At 40.3% G+C, this 16,416-nt stretch overlaps 2 protein-coding genes across 3 annotated transcripts in view; one reads left to right on the forward strand and one right to left on the reverse strand.

Annotated features, from left to right (window-relative positions):
• Nucleotides 1-814: 814 nt before the first annotated feature.
• Nucleotides 815-4,332, forward strand: minar2 (membrane integral NOTCH2 associated receptor 2). Its single transcript, XM_076758481.1, has 3 exons — nucleotides 815-958; nucleotides 2,359-2,601; nucleotides 4,141-4,332. The coding sequence occupies exons 1-3, from the start codon at nucleotides 815-817 to the stop codon at nucleotides 4,330-4,332; spliced, it is 579 nt and encodes a 192-aa protein (XP_076614596.1).
• A 1,051-nt stretch (nucleotides 4,333-5,383) lies between these two features.
• The window catches only part of slc12a2 (solute carrier family 12 member 2), a 68,901-nt gene continuing 57,868 nt past the window's right edge, over nucleotides 5,384-16,416 (reverse strand). For both annotated transcript variants that reach the window (XM_076757254.1, XM_076757253.1), the window contains 4 exons: nucleotides 15,273-15,359; nucleotides 13,274-13,409; nucleotides 12,895-12,962; nucleotides 5,384-10,406 (listed from right to left, as the gene is read on the reverse strand). In XM_076757254.1, the coding sequence (XP_076613369.1) occupies nucleotides 10,271-10,406; nucleotides 12,895-12,962; nucleotides 13,274-13,409; nucleotides 15,273-15,359 (427 nt within the window). In that variant the 3' untranslated portion in view covers nucleotides 5,384-10,270. The remainder of the gene's footprint in view (nucleotides 10,407-12,894; nucleotides 12,963-13,273; nucleotides 13,410-15,272; nucleotides 15,360-16,416) is intronic.

Consider the following 16,416-nt stretch of genomic DNA (forward strand, 5'->3'; position numbering starts at 1 on the left):
TGTTTCAGGGTGGATGAAGTCTTCAGATCCTTTACTTCAGTAAAAGTACCAATACCACTATGTGAACTACTCTGTCATAAGTAAAAATCCTGCATTTATTATGCTGCTTGAGTAAAAGTGTTTCGGAAATGTACTTGAGAATCTTATAAGTACTCAATCCAGAAAAATGGCCCCTTTTAGTGTTACACTATCATGTATTACACAGATTACTGTAACTGATGCATTCAACTGCATTTTACTGTCGTAGTTGGTTGAGGGTCTAATATGAGGCTGTAAGCAGTGATTATTTACATTACGTATTCATTTGCAGATTATATTTGTTCATTGAGAGCTCAGAGTGACACTATCACTGTTCTGTTTTGTCCAACCAACAGTCCAAACCTCAAAATGATTAAAAATGCATGAAATCATTTCAGCTCTTCTGTATAGTGTTGGGTGGTTTCATCTGTAAGAAAGCGTCATATTTTATAAGCTCTTCAAATGTTTTCTGTTTTGCTTGAGTAAATGGCACCGGCAGTTTTACGTAACAGAATACTCCGATGACTTCAGCATGAATGTAGCATGCGTAAAGTAAAGCACTGGGCCTCCACCTCTCTCTGCCTTCTATCTTTTCAGCCCTGCACTACACTGTTGGTTCTCAGCATCAGCCTCTTAATGGTCAGGTTGGGTTACACACACCTGCAAGTGATACAGGCTCATAAATATCTTGCTCTTCATTAATTATTACAGAGGTTGCAAGTTGTAGTGAGCATGTGCATCCAGCTAGGCTGCCGGCAGGTGATGAAGTCAGTGTGGATGGAGCAACAGAGCCAGGATGGACATCTCTGTTCTGCCCAACAACAACCCAGAGAAGTTCCTTCAGCTGGATGTTGGGATGTTGCCGGCCCCATATGGCATGTTTCAGGTCGGGGCGGTGATGTCCAGTCAGAGACACTGGCAGAACAGGCTCTACTCTCAGGTATGGACTGTGACAGTCACTCTCACTGTATGTTCATCTCTGTGTATGCTTTTGTGTCTGTGTGTCTCCCCTTTGACATGGATTGTATTTGGTTCATTAAATGTTATTCCACATTACAGATATGCCCAAATACATTATTTATGATGTGCATTTAGTCTGCATGAATGATCTTCTAGCAGAAATCATCATCACAGTCTTGAGCTGTGTGGAGATAGTGGCTTGAAACAGGAGAACATTTTAGTTAATTATTCATTAAGCAGTCATCATATCCAGGGGACAGGACATGGTCTAATATTTGATGGAGAATCCAGACATTTTGTGAAGAGGATAATAACAACAGGAGGGATGAGCTCAGTACTCTTAATCAAGTAGAATGAAGTCAAGTGAAGGGAAATGAAGTTTACGTTGTCCAAAAGCAAAGTTTGTCCCTGACAACATTACAATCTGTAGAATTTACCACACCATACAGACCCTTGTAATCTGAGCAAATTGGTTAAAGTACAATATTATCTAAGGTCACTTTCACACCTGGGGCCTCTATCACAAAGCTGAGCCGCAACCGAGCCACAACATCAGTGATCCTGGATAACCAGCACCTGAAGCTGACTGCTGACTGACTGCTCACTCTGGCTTTATCAGTCCAGCTGCCAGTGTGTTCATGTGAAGAAGTCAGAATTCTTAATGACAGCAACATCATCAGAACCGCAAATACCTATAACATACCTATACCATAACATCTACTATCTGATACGAGATCAAATGCTAATACCCGCTGGGAAATTTGAAAAGTGTGACAGCAAAAAGTGATAGTCAACAAGGTGAAATATAACAATATGATCACGCCACTAGAGTGAAATAAGAAGATGTTGAGACTAGAAATAATTTCCACATATTACAAGTAAGGCTATAAATAAGAGTGGGAATTATCACACGTGTCTTTTTAGATTTGTTTGGCATTTTCAACATGTTTAGCACCACAGAGTGAGTACTGCTGCTATATTTGTTTGATGATGAGCAAACAGTTGTTAATACTGTATGTGATACACTTAAAATGTAATGTAAGACTGTCTCTTCGGCCACAGTACACAGGAGAGGACAAAGAAGGAAATAAGTTAAAGAGGAATTTTAAGACAGAAAGGAGGGATTTTCTTTAAAACTAGGTCACCTGAGTAATAGAATGTGGAGTATTACTTAAAACCTGCTCTCTATGGCCAGAGGAAGCAGAGGAAAGGCTGTAGGATTGCCAGAACACACTCATTACAGCTAAATGATGTGCTGATGTTGTAAGGATGCTGGAGATATACCTTGTATATCTCCAGCATCCCCTCAGTTGTGTTGAAAGCCTAAAAGAGGACGTGGTGAGAATTCAAATCTGTGCCTCACTGTCTCCGCAGAGGAAGGGGAGGATAAGCACCGAAAGCAGGTCTCCTCCATCCCCAGAGGGCACCCCTGTGGTGTTTGTGGACAGATACCTGGAGAAGCACATCACTCCAGTCACTCTGACGTCCAACATTAAAAGCAACCCTCTGTTCATGGCCATAAGATCGATGGATGCAGTGGACAACAAGAAGTCCAAGCCGTCCTGGACTGTCAAGGAGTACGACACACAAACAATCCACGGCAACCTGGCAGATTTTTTAAAGGTAACTTGTGGACAGTAAGAGAGGCTGTGGATGACAAGCTGAATGGGTGTTCGGGGGATGGATCCTGTCTTAAGTACCTACCTTGTGGTAGTTTGTCTAATTAAAGTAACTGCCACACAGAAAACCTGGGACAAGGTATTCTAGCAAAGGAGTAGGAGAAGTGGTTGGTTTCAGGAGTCTATTCATTATTGTTGTGCTCTGTAACTGACGGGTGCTGCAAGGGGACAGGTTTTAGGGTGGGGGTTCAATAAGTACAACACAAACCAGATAATCCAACCCTGTGTGGACTAATGGTCTGCAACGCCATCCCACTCATCAGTACTTTTTACCAGGCAATATCAAATACATATCCACATATTCAGAAAAGCAAATACAATAGGCTATGTGATGTCACCTCATCCATCAGTTGATAAAATGAATACAATTATTGTTATTAAATTATTTGTTTACTTTATATTTGCATTTGTACTGGCTCTCTGAATTATTTCCTAACTTGTACCTCAATTTTCTCAATTTAATCATAATATCTATTTCCCATTCCCTTTTTTAATGTCACACTTATAAGGATGGGCACTAACTGATACATGGCAAAATACTGTGTCCAGCAAACGCTCAGTCTGGAATCAGTATTGAGCTGCTGTAAGAAGTCATTGTCTGCTTGTTGTGATTATATGCTTCAATCCAAAGTAATGCTGCAGCACTGCCACCCACTGTTCATTCTGAACTTAACTAAGATCTCTTACACTCCATCCCAACTAGGCTGCTTAAAGACCTTTTACTCTTAGTTTGCATTTCTTTGCCAGATACCAGTCAAGGCACATGGCCACCTGCACAGAGTCTGGTTCTGCTCAAGGTCTCTGTCTATTAAAAAACAGTTTTTCCTTGCCACTTTAGCCAAATCAGTGTTTCTGTAACTGGAATGTTTTCACAGGATGGGGTAGTTAACCCCACGCCTAACCCCCCAACCTGGAGGGCCAGTGAAATGGAGGATATTTGTGGTGAAATGGAGGATATTTGTCAGTGGCCTATACACCCAAGAGGAGCAAAGGGCTTATCTATAGCCAAGTCCTTGCTCATGGTGGGAACAGACCCTTTGCTAAGCCCCGTCCTCCTTAGTTACTGTTACCATGTCTGTCAAGCTGTGCATTCTTGCACTACACATATGGAGTTTACAGTGCTAACAGTGACAGATTGACCATCATCACAGTCATTTTTGAAACAGCAGGTCTTCTGTTCCTCACAGAAGTAAACAAAAACAAGCTTCTCATTTCTGACTGGTGATGATGGATTTCAAGAGCTAAAATGATGACTCTCGATAGCAGATTTCACAAGACCACATTCTGACAGAGACAGTGTTATGTAGGCAAGTTTTGAGGTGATTGAGCTAATAGCTAAGAAGCTGAAACCTCATTGGTAGTCACTGCCTGGATTATGTTCAGAGTCAATGTGCATTAACAACAACAGGAATCACAGGGCTTATTCATATCTGATGATGCTTCATAGTTAAGCCTGTTTTCATTTTCTTTGCAGGAGGAAGAGAAGACTGCTAAAGATCTGGACTTTTGGCTTGAGGATCTCTACACACCAGGATTTGACTCTTTACTGAAGAAGAAAGAAGCAGAACACAAGAGAAAAAGACTTTGTAAAATTCTTTCTTCCATCATTTTGTCCATTTGTGTGGTACTTATTGTCATCGTAGTACCAGTTGTGGTTCTACAGAGGAAAAACTGATCGATGAAGACATTGCCATTATATAATATAACTTTAAGGACCTCATCCCTCTGTAAGTGGTAGCCATATATGGTTTTGTTCTTATTTCACTTTGACAGAGAACTAGAACCAGAAGAGTCATAGTGAACATGTTATGGTAAGAAAACTGCTGCAGGCTCTCTGGAGATGATGAATATCCACAGCAAATTTTGTGGTAATGTGGCAAGTAGTTGCTTAAATATCTGGCTCTGCAGATGTTGGAAATACAGACAGATGACCAGTGAAGAAAAAGTTTGCAGTTGAGGACGAGTTAAACCTTAAATGAATATTTCTTTGCACCATGAAATTTGACACAGCATCCATGATGTCCCAGTGGGCTCCTGAAGGGATACCTTGGTTCTTGGTTTTATTAGACTTTAATCCTTGCAGAAAACCTACTTTTGAAGGGTGGAGCCTAGTTGCAACAACCACCATGGCTGGTGGTCAAAGTGAAGGGAAAACCCTCCTGAAAATAACGTGGAAGATGATGTAATCACACAGAAGATCAACTGGCTCTACAAGAGACTTCACCAACTGAAAGTCTGGTTTTTGCTGACCTCCAGTGGTTGAACTTCTCACCTTGCTGCAGTGATGGAAATGCGTACTGCAGGGGACACCGTGACATCACAGTTGGGTGTGGTTACAGGTGCAACAGAGCACACATCTGACCACACCCAAATGTATCCATCAGATATTGAAACTGACTTAAGAAAAGTGAAACCTTGCTTTTAAAGGGTCATCTTTAAGCCTTAAGTATGGAAGGCAAAAGCAGTCAAAGTTACAGTAAATTTTTTGTCACATTATCTCAAGATCATCACTTCATTAAACCTGTGATCTCAAAGAAATCTCAAAATGAATTTGTAAATCTGTGTAAATCAGTTCATTTTCATTGTTGAATTCTATGATTTCTTTGAATTGCTGAGGTGAACAAATGTTAAGTTTTAGCAGATGCATTATTTTATTTACGTTGTCTTCATTTCCTACCTATTCAGTGACAGTATGAACAATAAAGAACACAAAAGGAGACGTCAAATATAACGGATTTCATTTGATTTATTTATTGCAATAAAGATGTACAAAGTATTGGTAATCATAAATGTTAAAATGTTAGAAAAAGCATATCTGTGACTGTTAACAGTACAGTGTATCAAAACATTACTGCTTCAACCAGCTGGGTCGATTCCATCCACGTTTGTGTGAAAGCAGGAGAAAACAGGTTTGATCTGCTTTGTTGTCATGTCTTTTCTTCAAAAGGCATTAAAAAGATAGAAATACACAGACTCAAAAAGAGAAAAAAGACACAATTTGCTAAAATCAAAAGGCAACAAAACAATAAAAGAAAAAAAATCAACATGCAAATTAACTTACAACCAAATCCAAGATATTAAAGACAAAACCAAAAAAAGCGGAGAAAATTAAAAACTAAAATAAATATCTTTCTCCATATTGAAATTCGACATAATTATTCCTCTCCCTTAATTTATGCCATGAGACTACTGAGTTTATTTACAGGTTAGTTTATGTTTGCAGTGTGGATGACGTCAACCACCATGAGATATCAAGACCATTATGATTTTGTTACACTATCATCCATCATCATCACTTGACACATGATGGATGGGGGCTGGAGAGGAAGGTGGGCTTTGGCAAAAAATACGTACAATAATTAGGAGATGTGAAATGATGACATGGTGGCTGACTTGTGAGTACAGGTGACATTTGGTTTCTTCAGTAGAACACAGTAGTTTTGTCAGACAGGCTTTAGAATCTATCTATCTATCAGGACATAAATGAAGAAAACAACACACACATACACTATTATTTGGTTGTAAAATGTTGACAGGAGGTCTTTTTGTTTCACTTAATGTGACATATCAAAGACAAAGATCCCCTCCAGGTCGGACTGATACATTTATATATGTGTATATATAGGCATATATATATTCTTTATTATACAAATATAGAGTAACCCGTGGTCTTGTTTGTAATGTTGTTGCTCTGTAACAGCAAAGGAGAGTGAGTGCTTCACAGCAGAACAATGAACTAGTTTTAAGATACAGTCCTTGACTTTGTTATAGTGCACAATAGCGCCCCCAGATGTCAGAATGTCCCACTAGCTCACCGTTGTTTCGAAACCAGTGCTGCCCAAAAGGTATTCGACAAACAAATTTGATAAGAAGTACAGTCTGAACTGTAGAAGAACGGTCACAGTATATTCTATTAGCAGTTACTATGTAAAAAAAATTGATGTACAATTGATTTGTACTTTTTGCTGGAAATGATGCAATACTCGCACTGAGAGACATGAATCAAACTGTAGCTTTGAAACGCTGCAGGTGATTAAAGTGGCCCTGCAGTGATTCAGTGTTGCACTTGAATAAAGTCTGGTGAATATCAAGAAACAGCAAAATCAAAGCAACAAAAGCAGAGATATCTTGACTTTTAGTCCCTTGTTTGGGTCAAATATAAAGTATGCAGTCTTGTCATCTACAGTTTAAACACATAACACAGAGTATGTACATTTAAGGTTGCACTCGGTTCCTCAAAGTCAAAATTAAATTCGGTCGAATTAGATCTGGTCTGGTTGTCAACATGTCTACGATCCAATTGGATGCGAAAGGGACTCTGTCAGCTCTCGGTCTGTCTGGGATTGGGACTCTTCTTTTAAAAACAGGTTTATATACATGTGGTGTTTGGGAAGGTTTTCCACAGGTCTAAACCCCCGACCCAAAGACCTCTAACAATGAGCTGGGAAGATATCGTGGCATTTTGGGGGCCCTGTTGTGTGCTATAAATGAACCAGGCATAGTCTTTGACTGTGCTTTCAAAGATATAAAAAGGGTTACAGTTCCTGGCCCAGTACATGCTCTTCACATACTTGGAAAGTACTCAGGGTATATTTAATACACTGGTGACCGTGAGAGTGTATATAGTTAATGTGTACGTACTGAATGCTTATATACACCCATAACAACAGCACAGTGTTGAATGATGGGATACAGCTGTATGAATGCTAACAGCACAATGAAGCTGACAGTACAATGCACTGTGCTAACTGCAGTCCAAGCAAGAAACAATTCATATTCATGAGAATGGAAAAGAGAAGGAGACTATGTATGCTAGCTCCTCGCGGTAGTGTTCGTTATTATACAGTACATTCAACTAACCTAAGAATCGTGTCACATTCCTCCGTTGAAATTGCATACAGTAAAGGACATAAGTACATAAAAGTAACAAGCTAAATGCTAAACCTGTCCGTTTCGAGGGGAAACGCAGAGAAAAAGTACATAACAAATAAACAAAACCGTGTTTTATTACATTAGTTTTGTGGCAGTTTTTAAACAATATCCATAATCGTCATTAGCCATAATAGAGCTTTTTCTTTTGAATTGTGTTGTTTAGGTAGAGTTAGTTCACTTTGCTGTTAACTGCTGACATTAAACTGGAAGTATGGGACCATCCACAATGAGCTGTGCATTATCCTGCTTAAACCATGGCCTCATATTATTCATGAGCCAAATTGAATTATTCATTTTGCAGGGCAATCCACTCAAATAGAACATTTATGTGGGCGTTACTTCAGCCAATTTGATTATCCATGCAAATGTAACTGCTGAAATGTTACAATAGTCCATGTGTAAATGCCTTTAATTATTATACGGATGTTGGCTTGCAACTGACTTCAGAACTTACCGGTACCTTCCACTTCATACTTTATTTTGACTATTTGGACTTTTATTAAGACTCATCAGATTTCTTTTCTTGCCTTCCTATTTTCATGAATTGGAACTCTGTGTTTGGGATGCACACAATTTTTTCCTCATGTTGAGACATTTTCAACTCCTATGAGTTTTTACCTGAAATTGGGCTGCCCTGTGTGAACTTGCATCCCCCTGTGTCTTTACACTGTTTTTCTAAGCAAAGGCAGCGCTTCTAAAGTTCACTTTGCATTCAGTCTGAACACACCTTTAAAATAAATGGAGCTTAACCCACTCCAGAACGTAGCAGTAGCCAATTAGTAACAGCAGAAACCAGTTTTAATTTAGCACAATTATGTCAAAATTAATCTGGCCAATTCGACATTGTGTATGACGATGTTAGAACAGGGGAATACATTAACCTATTTAGAACCTCAGTGTTTAAAATGGTCTATACATGGATTTTCTAGGAGCCAGGGTACCCTTAAAAAGATTACAAGCAAGTGTTCTTGTAGAAAATAAAGGAACTTGCCTAAAGTGCTCCTTAAATGAACTGAGGCGAGTAGATCCTTTCACGTGAAGGAACAATGGACTTTTATTACAAGTACTTACGCAACACAAGCTCTTATGCATAGAGGTATATCTTCACTTAGCCTTGACACATTCTAATGTCACATTCTTCCTGCCAGCAAGTCTTCCAATGTGAAGCTTGTGTGTCGTTCATTCTCTCTGCTCTTCTAGGCTTTGTGGGAATGGGAGACCAGCAGTCCATCATACACCCAGACAAACGAGCAGCGAGACAGGTGTGCGAGACAGGAGTGCAAAACTCAAGACTACTGTGGCGCCAATGCTGGCAAAGTGGAATATGTTACGATCTGTCGATTAATCACTTCACCAGCAACACGCAGGCCTACATTAAGCACTGTAACAGACGAATGCAGGTGGACTAGGGGAGGAAAATTAAGATGCATATACAGTATAGAAGACAACTGTGCTGAAAGGCTTCTCCTAACATGTTACTAATGGATCGCTATCTGCATTTACCCACAAACCGTCCAGCCAGTATGGCTTATAAGAGTAAAGGACCACATGACAATCGTTAGTTCTAGCATTAAGGCAAAGTTTTAACTAGCTTGTTGGGCAGAGCCGTTTCTTTTCAGGGGAAGAACCATACACGTGGACAAAGAAACCGTTGTTGAAAGAAATCCTTAATTTAGGCTACTGGAAAACTACGTTCACATCTTTTCTGACGAACAACACGATCTTAAGTTTAAGACCCGTACGAACATTTTTTAGGCAACGTGCCTAAAAGATAAATTGTGTCTTGTGTTGAGTAGCTGAAGCTGTCGTAAATATTCAACAGCTTTAAAAAGGAAGACTCAAAAGTGAATAAAAAATAAAAACCCAAAATAAACACATTGATTAGGGTGAAAAAGAAATGACAGAGAAAGTCTTCATGCAATTAAGTGGACACCCTTCATTAAATTCATGCAATCCACTCGCATAAATACAATGCTCCAACTAAGAAAGAATCACATTTAAAACTCAATAAAACTAACTATTATAATCAATATATACCACTATAATAGGTAATATTGTCAATCTAGATAGAGATTATAATTATTTCATCTGATTCAACTGGAAGGCACATCCATAAGGCTTTAGACGGTGTTGCAAAGCTTTCTGCATGGTTCTCTCCCAATATTTAAGGAAACAAAAGGGTGATTATTGCTGCATCACAAACACAACAACTGGTCCAATTAACTTAACAAGTATGACATCAAGATATTCCATATCATGAGAAACAATGTGGACATTGTGCACGACTGCTTTGGAGCCTGAGAGAAATCAATTTTGACAAAACTTAATATTTCATGAGGAAATTAGAAGAAACTAGAGCTACAAGAGAAAAACCCAGACATTTTGGAATAAATAGAAAGAAAGGAGCAGAGTGGCCAACCTTCCAACCACCCCCTGCCCCAACCCTGACATTCCTCTATCACTTGTAGGGCTTTTACACATCTCAACCAATATCACTACCTTCATCTTTATTCATATTGCCAGCATTGTTCCATCAGTGGCTGTGTTTTCTACCGTCTCTGGAGTGTATGTGGTGCACCTCTAGGTTTGGACTGGAACTGGGATGTGTATGTGGGTCTGCTCCCAGAAGCAGAAGTGAATGTGAGACTTAAAAACTTGGATTTTCTTCTCCGTGCGTGTATTTAAGAGTAGAACGTGAGGACGCTCTGGTGGTTGCCACGCACCAGGAGGATGGGCGGCAGGTCCTTAGACAACACCTCCAGCCAGGCCATGTACAGAGCGCTGGACACCGCCCCCTTCCTGGCCAACGGCAGGCTCCTGCACAGAGGAGGAGGAGGCAAGAAAAAGAAAGGGCATGCATTAACAGGCTGCTTTCACTCAAGTTCACTGATAAAACAAGCGATACGATTGAAAACCGGAAATACCACACTTTAAATATTAGCTTTGTTTACAATTCCAAAGAAAACGTTGGAGGTCTGATTTATTCATTTGACTTCTCCTCGTCCTCCTGAATTCTGTATGTGAGGAAGTTGTGGGTGGAGGTGAACAGCCCACATGCTCCATTAGTCTCTACAGGTCTGTATTCTGCTGCATTCACTGAAGGCTCTGACAGCCTGATGCTGGAACGACACTTCACACAACCCTTTCAAGCTGTTGCAAGTTCTGAACGAAGGTTTCAGAGTTTCAGTCCTAATAATTAATGAGCGTCATCAGAGCAGCTCTGATGAACACCTCTGAAGCTGAAGCTCTGCGGCCAAATTTACAAATCCCCACAATGCTGCGGGGTAAAGGTAGCTGTGTCCCATTCAAAGGACACTGCTACACTACAATGACATGTCAACTAAAGGCTGAACCAGCATCTCTTCTCTCCATGATAAGGTCTACAGAGGTGTCATCAGACTGTCATCCCAAAACACCCAATCAGCCAGGAGTGAAAAGGATTTTGATGCTACCCCAGATGCTTAGGGCAGGACAACACCTCGAGTTTATTAAATTACTGATATGTGAATCTCTTATCAGATTAAATTTACTCTCATTGCAGCTCTACTAGACACATATATACTAAGTTTCTTCATCCCAAAGGTTTAGAGTCATGCCAATTCAAGTCCTATACTTTCCAGGTTACCAGGTGTTCAGACAGAAAACAGCCCTGTGTTAAAGAATGAAAGGGGATGCACTGAAGAACCACTAAAAGATGAAATAAGTTCAAGGAGTTCCAGTTTGCATCATAGGTTCATGACTTTGTGCAGTGTTTTGATGTCTGACAAGCCTTCAGAGGTTTATAACACTATGAAACAGGATTTTACTGCTTTGAAAAGTTATCATGGTCACAATCATTTCATCTCCATGCGTGACATACAGCAATCCAGCAGGAATGTGTGCTGAGGGCAACAGCTGAGCCAGGTTCAGCGTTCAGTCCATACATCCCTGTGTTTTGTTGTAAACGCTCTTTGTGCCAGGACTGCTGTGCCATCAGTGGCCTTGTTGAAATGAATGACAGGGCTGCGTTTCTTTTGTCTCCTCTCACAACTAATATTGGTCTGAACACTGAACACACCTTTAAGTTCAAACAACATGTCGTCTCATGAGTCATGAGCAGCCGCGCTGAAAAGCACAGTGGCAAGCCTCCACTGATACAGAGGGGCAACACACAACGATCATGACCGTGGGGATGATGGTGGAGGCTTTTAGAAAGTCTCTCCTGAAAGACATCCATGGTGTGGAACTCGCTTGATTGCAGAAAAACCGACACTTGTGTGAAGAAAGAAAAAACAATGCTTTGGAGAGACGTTCAAGCCCTGCCTACTTGATATTTGGTTTTGGAATTTACAAAAATAGTCCAACAAAGCTCCCCCAATTCTGACACTGGACAGGTGTGAGGGGAGGGGATTTAAGATGGTGCAAGAATAGCGATAACTATATGGTTACTTCCTAAGTCCTTGCAATCTTCGTTTAGTTTCATTTCCACATGCCCTTACATCTTGGGCAATGTGTTTTTTAGTCCATCTGTCTTTTCATTTATAGCCTTTGCCTATGCACAAACCAGGCCTGAAAGAGCCATACATCACTTCCCACACAGAAGTGGAGGGCCAGACTGTATAAGTAAACAATGAAAATGAGCTGATGAGCGGTAGAAAAGCATTATAGAAGTGCAGAAGAGAGTGTGAATAGTTTTTAATAATTAACGTCTTCTAATACTGTGCATAGGTATCACCAAGTACGATTTAGTTACAGAGTACTGGTGTGTACAATTGCTGCAGTAAACATGACTGTGCTGTTGCTACATTACCTGCAGCAGCAACTTCTTGTCACTCACTGCATTTCCTTTTGTTCGTGACTCCCGCTGCTTTCTGACCTCCACCTCACCCACAAACACCTCTATTTCTGTGTCTTCATCTTGCTCCTGGTTGTTGCCATGATTCACTGTAATGCTCCACTGATCAGCAGGCTCATTTATATGCAGCAACATGAACGGGCTGCTATGCATTGACCATTTATGGTTTGTGGTGTTGATATGAGGATGATCCACGTGTGCAGATATCCAGGTGGACTGTGACTTCGAAATGGAACAGGTGTGCATAGACAGTTTTATAAGTCAGGTTTTTTTTTGTTTTTTTTTTGAGCACATGTACACTTTTAGTATGGATCCTATGTATTGTGTTATGAATGAGACCCCAGGAGGGATGATATGGCCTCAGTGGCTATATAAGAATGATCTCTTAAACACTCCTACATTAGTTCAGTGGGATGAATCAACATCTTAAAATGAAAACACACACACACACACACACACACAGCAGCTTACATGACGATGAGGTTGGCTGTGCTTGAGTGCTCCTTCAGCAGTTCGTTGAGTCTGATCTGACGATTAGTCTGAAGAGCAAAACAAACAGGTTTAAACATTCAGCTATCAGCTTACCAGATAATCATCACAAGCTGCTGCAACAGCGACTGTGAGCCAGCAGCACAGCTCATCTATGCTCAACTGTTTCCACTCTGTTCACAGAACCAGTTCAACTGGGCTGCAGTGGATTACAAAAGTATTCACTCTCTGCCTTTTCATGTGCCAAAAGGCTCTGGAAGATATAATCATATGACACTGTATGACAACATATTTAAATTCCTGAAACTACACAGGACAGAACGACACAGCAGTGAATCATAGTGAGCAGCAGCGTGCTGACCTTGGCGCGGTACAGCTCCAGCTCATTGTCAGTGATCCTCCAGGGTTCGCTGTTTTTCAGCCTCTCAGCTGCCTCCTGCTCCATATCGTCTTCCTTCAGCCGATACGGCTCGATCAGCTCTTCAAAGGCGGCCGTGCTGCACAACAACAGCTTCATGGTTATACAAGCCAGGCAACAGTTCTGTTATTTTCTCTTGTAAATGATACGGTCAAATCAAGCAGAGGTTTAAAGCATAACTCCGGTTTATGAGAACTTCAGTCGTATTTTTGAAGTTCTGGCCATCGTTTCTATCAGCTTTGTCAGTGATATTGATACCATCAAGTAATCCATCAGGTAAAGAACCACGAGCAGAGCCACTTTATTTGGAGGGCAAACTGAAAAGGAGCACAGCTAAAATATTGCTAATAATCAATGATAAAAACTGTGTACAGCTATGGTTAGAGCAGTAGGACAAAGTAGAGGCAGGAAACTGATTTGTAAAACTGTGATGGATGTTTACAACTGGCAGTTCAGGCAATGACTTTACAGTTCTTTGTTTTTACTTCCAAACAAGTTGGACTAGCCTTTCCAACCTGTCTGATCATCTGTGTCTGACTTTTTAGTGATGTAGTGATGTTACTGTGCTCCCAGATCTCAGATATTTACTTAGTGGGTACAATTTTATTATTAATATCAATGATTGACTAACCTACAAAAGTAAAACCCACATGTTGGATTGATCCTTTAAGTTACAGGAGAAAGACATGCTCCAAAAACACCTGATTTTTGTATTTAGAAGGACCCTTGAAGGATGTTATAAAAACTGAATTGGGCCTTGGTGGGGAAAAGTTTCCCCCGCCTTGCTTAATGTCGTCAAGTTCCTTCTAAAATCATATGAATAAAAGGATTTTTCTAATTATTATTTGTTCAAAGTGAAATATAATCATAATATTGCACCGACGTCATGTCTTTACACAAACAAACCACATGAGGGTGGCAATGATCCACTCCTCCAGTGGCCCTCTGGTCATAGACTGGTCCATATATATATTTAATTATTTATTTATGCAGGCTTATGACAGATGGGAAACACTGTACTTTAAATATTCATACAGGAAAGATAAACAAACAAATAAGACCAACGTTCTCTTGTAGACATCCGTGAAATCTTAAAGTGCTACTTCCAGGTTCAACTTTGACCTACTAGACTTGAGTAGATGTGCATGCACTTAATTTCACAATGTGATGGAAAATGATGATCGACATTTACTTACTGAGCTTGAGTTGAGTTGAGCAAGTCGAGTCAAGTGGCAAATACAATTAACTGATTTGTTCAAAAATCTCTGACTGTCTAAAACCATGATTGCATGTTCTTGAGCCCGGGGTGTGGTTTAAACTCAGCGGCAGAGAGAAACAGGCCTTTATTAAGTTTTCTTTCCTCTTTTCCTCCTGTACCCAAATTTCTACAAACCCTTCCTCCATGCTTACCTGTTGTCTTGATACACTTAGTAATGCCCACGTCTACAGCATTAATTCCTTCTGCACAACACATCCACATCCGGTCCCTTCTACTTTGCAGCTTTTTTGAAATTGGTTAAATGACCGTGAATAGAACACAAAACTTCCAACAGTTTTGTTTCAAGTCAAATGACTTCCAGTGGCTCAGTGGACATAATCCTTGTAATCTTAATGGGCTTTTAATGAAACATCTGCAGGAAGTGATGACTTCACTGACAACTAGCTTAACATCAGTTCGAGCAAATGAGGTGAAAAGCATGGCGAGTATGACCCAACCTGTTGAACTAATATAATCAGTGCTGTGAAAATGGATTTTACATTGAATTTACTATCTTAGGTCATTTCACCCCCCTCAACATTTTTACAAGGCCTTTATTAAGGACTGGTCTTTATTGGGCTGGCTGTTTCCTGTGAATTTCTGATCTATGTCCAGTAGAACGTACATGGTGAGTAAAAAATTATTTTAACATAGAAATGACGGTCAAGTGTGACTCAGACTTACTGCTCCTTCTTGGGCTTGGTGTTTATGTCTCCCAGCACGGTGATGTCTGAGAAGTCTATCCTGAACTTGCTCAGCAGAGTGGCCATCCTGCACAGAAAAAGCAAAAACAAAGAGCTTTGGGACAGGTACTAAAAGTAGCTGCTAGATGTTTTCAGTTCAAGGAGCTGTGGACAAAGATAACAGCACGGAGTCATCCTGAATTCCAGGGGAAGCTGCTTTAAATAGATCTCTTTGAACTTGGAGTTTCTGGGAAGGTGGAGGCAGGTTGGACTGGCTTTACTGGGAGCACTGTGGCATTCTGTGTGTCAGAGTAATTTCCTTTAGCTTCAACTTCAAAGACGTAGGGAGCTTGAGAGCACTGTCAGAAATGGAGGGCTTCTTTTTTGTACTTCTGTCATCTTCCTGGTATGAAATGTGAATCCCAGTACAAATGAAACATTATGCTGCTCTGACCAATACTTTTAACAGTGGGTCAACCCACAGAACCCACAGATAAGAAAGTTTCCTCAGCTCTATTAAGCTTCATAGGGATTTGCAGCTCAATGTTTTGGTTTTATGGTTCACAACTTTGGTTCGGCCTCAGCGCTCTCATCAACCTGGTTTCTGACAGCGGCAGCAGGAAGTGAAAAAAGCCTTGATGAAGCCACTTTACAAGACCTGCTCAGCACCAAACAACATGGCTAGAGACCAGCTGGTGAGCTTAGTGCAGCATTTAGCAGCTAAAGAGCCAGATTTGTGTCTCAGGAGTTGGTGGGCGCAGAACCAGAGCTCAAAGGACAGTCATCAGGTGGACACAAACATGACTCCAAACGAATGCAAATGCTAATGTTCTTAGGTGATATGTCAAATGTGTGTGATTTTCAGCTTAAAACATAAGACAGAAACATTCTCATGAACATGCAAACAATGAAATTGAGTTCCGTGAGGGTATGATTTATTTACTTTGGTGGACTGACCCCCTTCAACCGAATCAATTAAAAGACAGAAGGAATCAGTTAAACGTTTAACACACATGCACACACCTATACAACCAAGAAGTATGGAAGTAAAAAAATAAACCAAGAACCAAAACAAAACAAACAAAAAAAACTATTTTAACTAATAGATACTGCCATCTATTTGCCTGTTGGTAAAAAATAGTGTA

This window comes from Chaetodon auriga, chromosome 19 (assembly GCF_051107435.1).
Source record: "Chaetodon auriga isolate fChaAug3 chromosome 19, fChaAug3.hap1, whole genome shotgun sequence".
NCBI classification, from domain to species: domain Eukaryota; kingdom Metazoa; phylum Chordata; class Actinopteri; order Chaetodontiformes; family Chaetodontidae; genus Chaetodon; species Chaetodon auriga.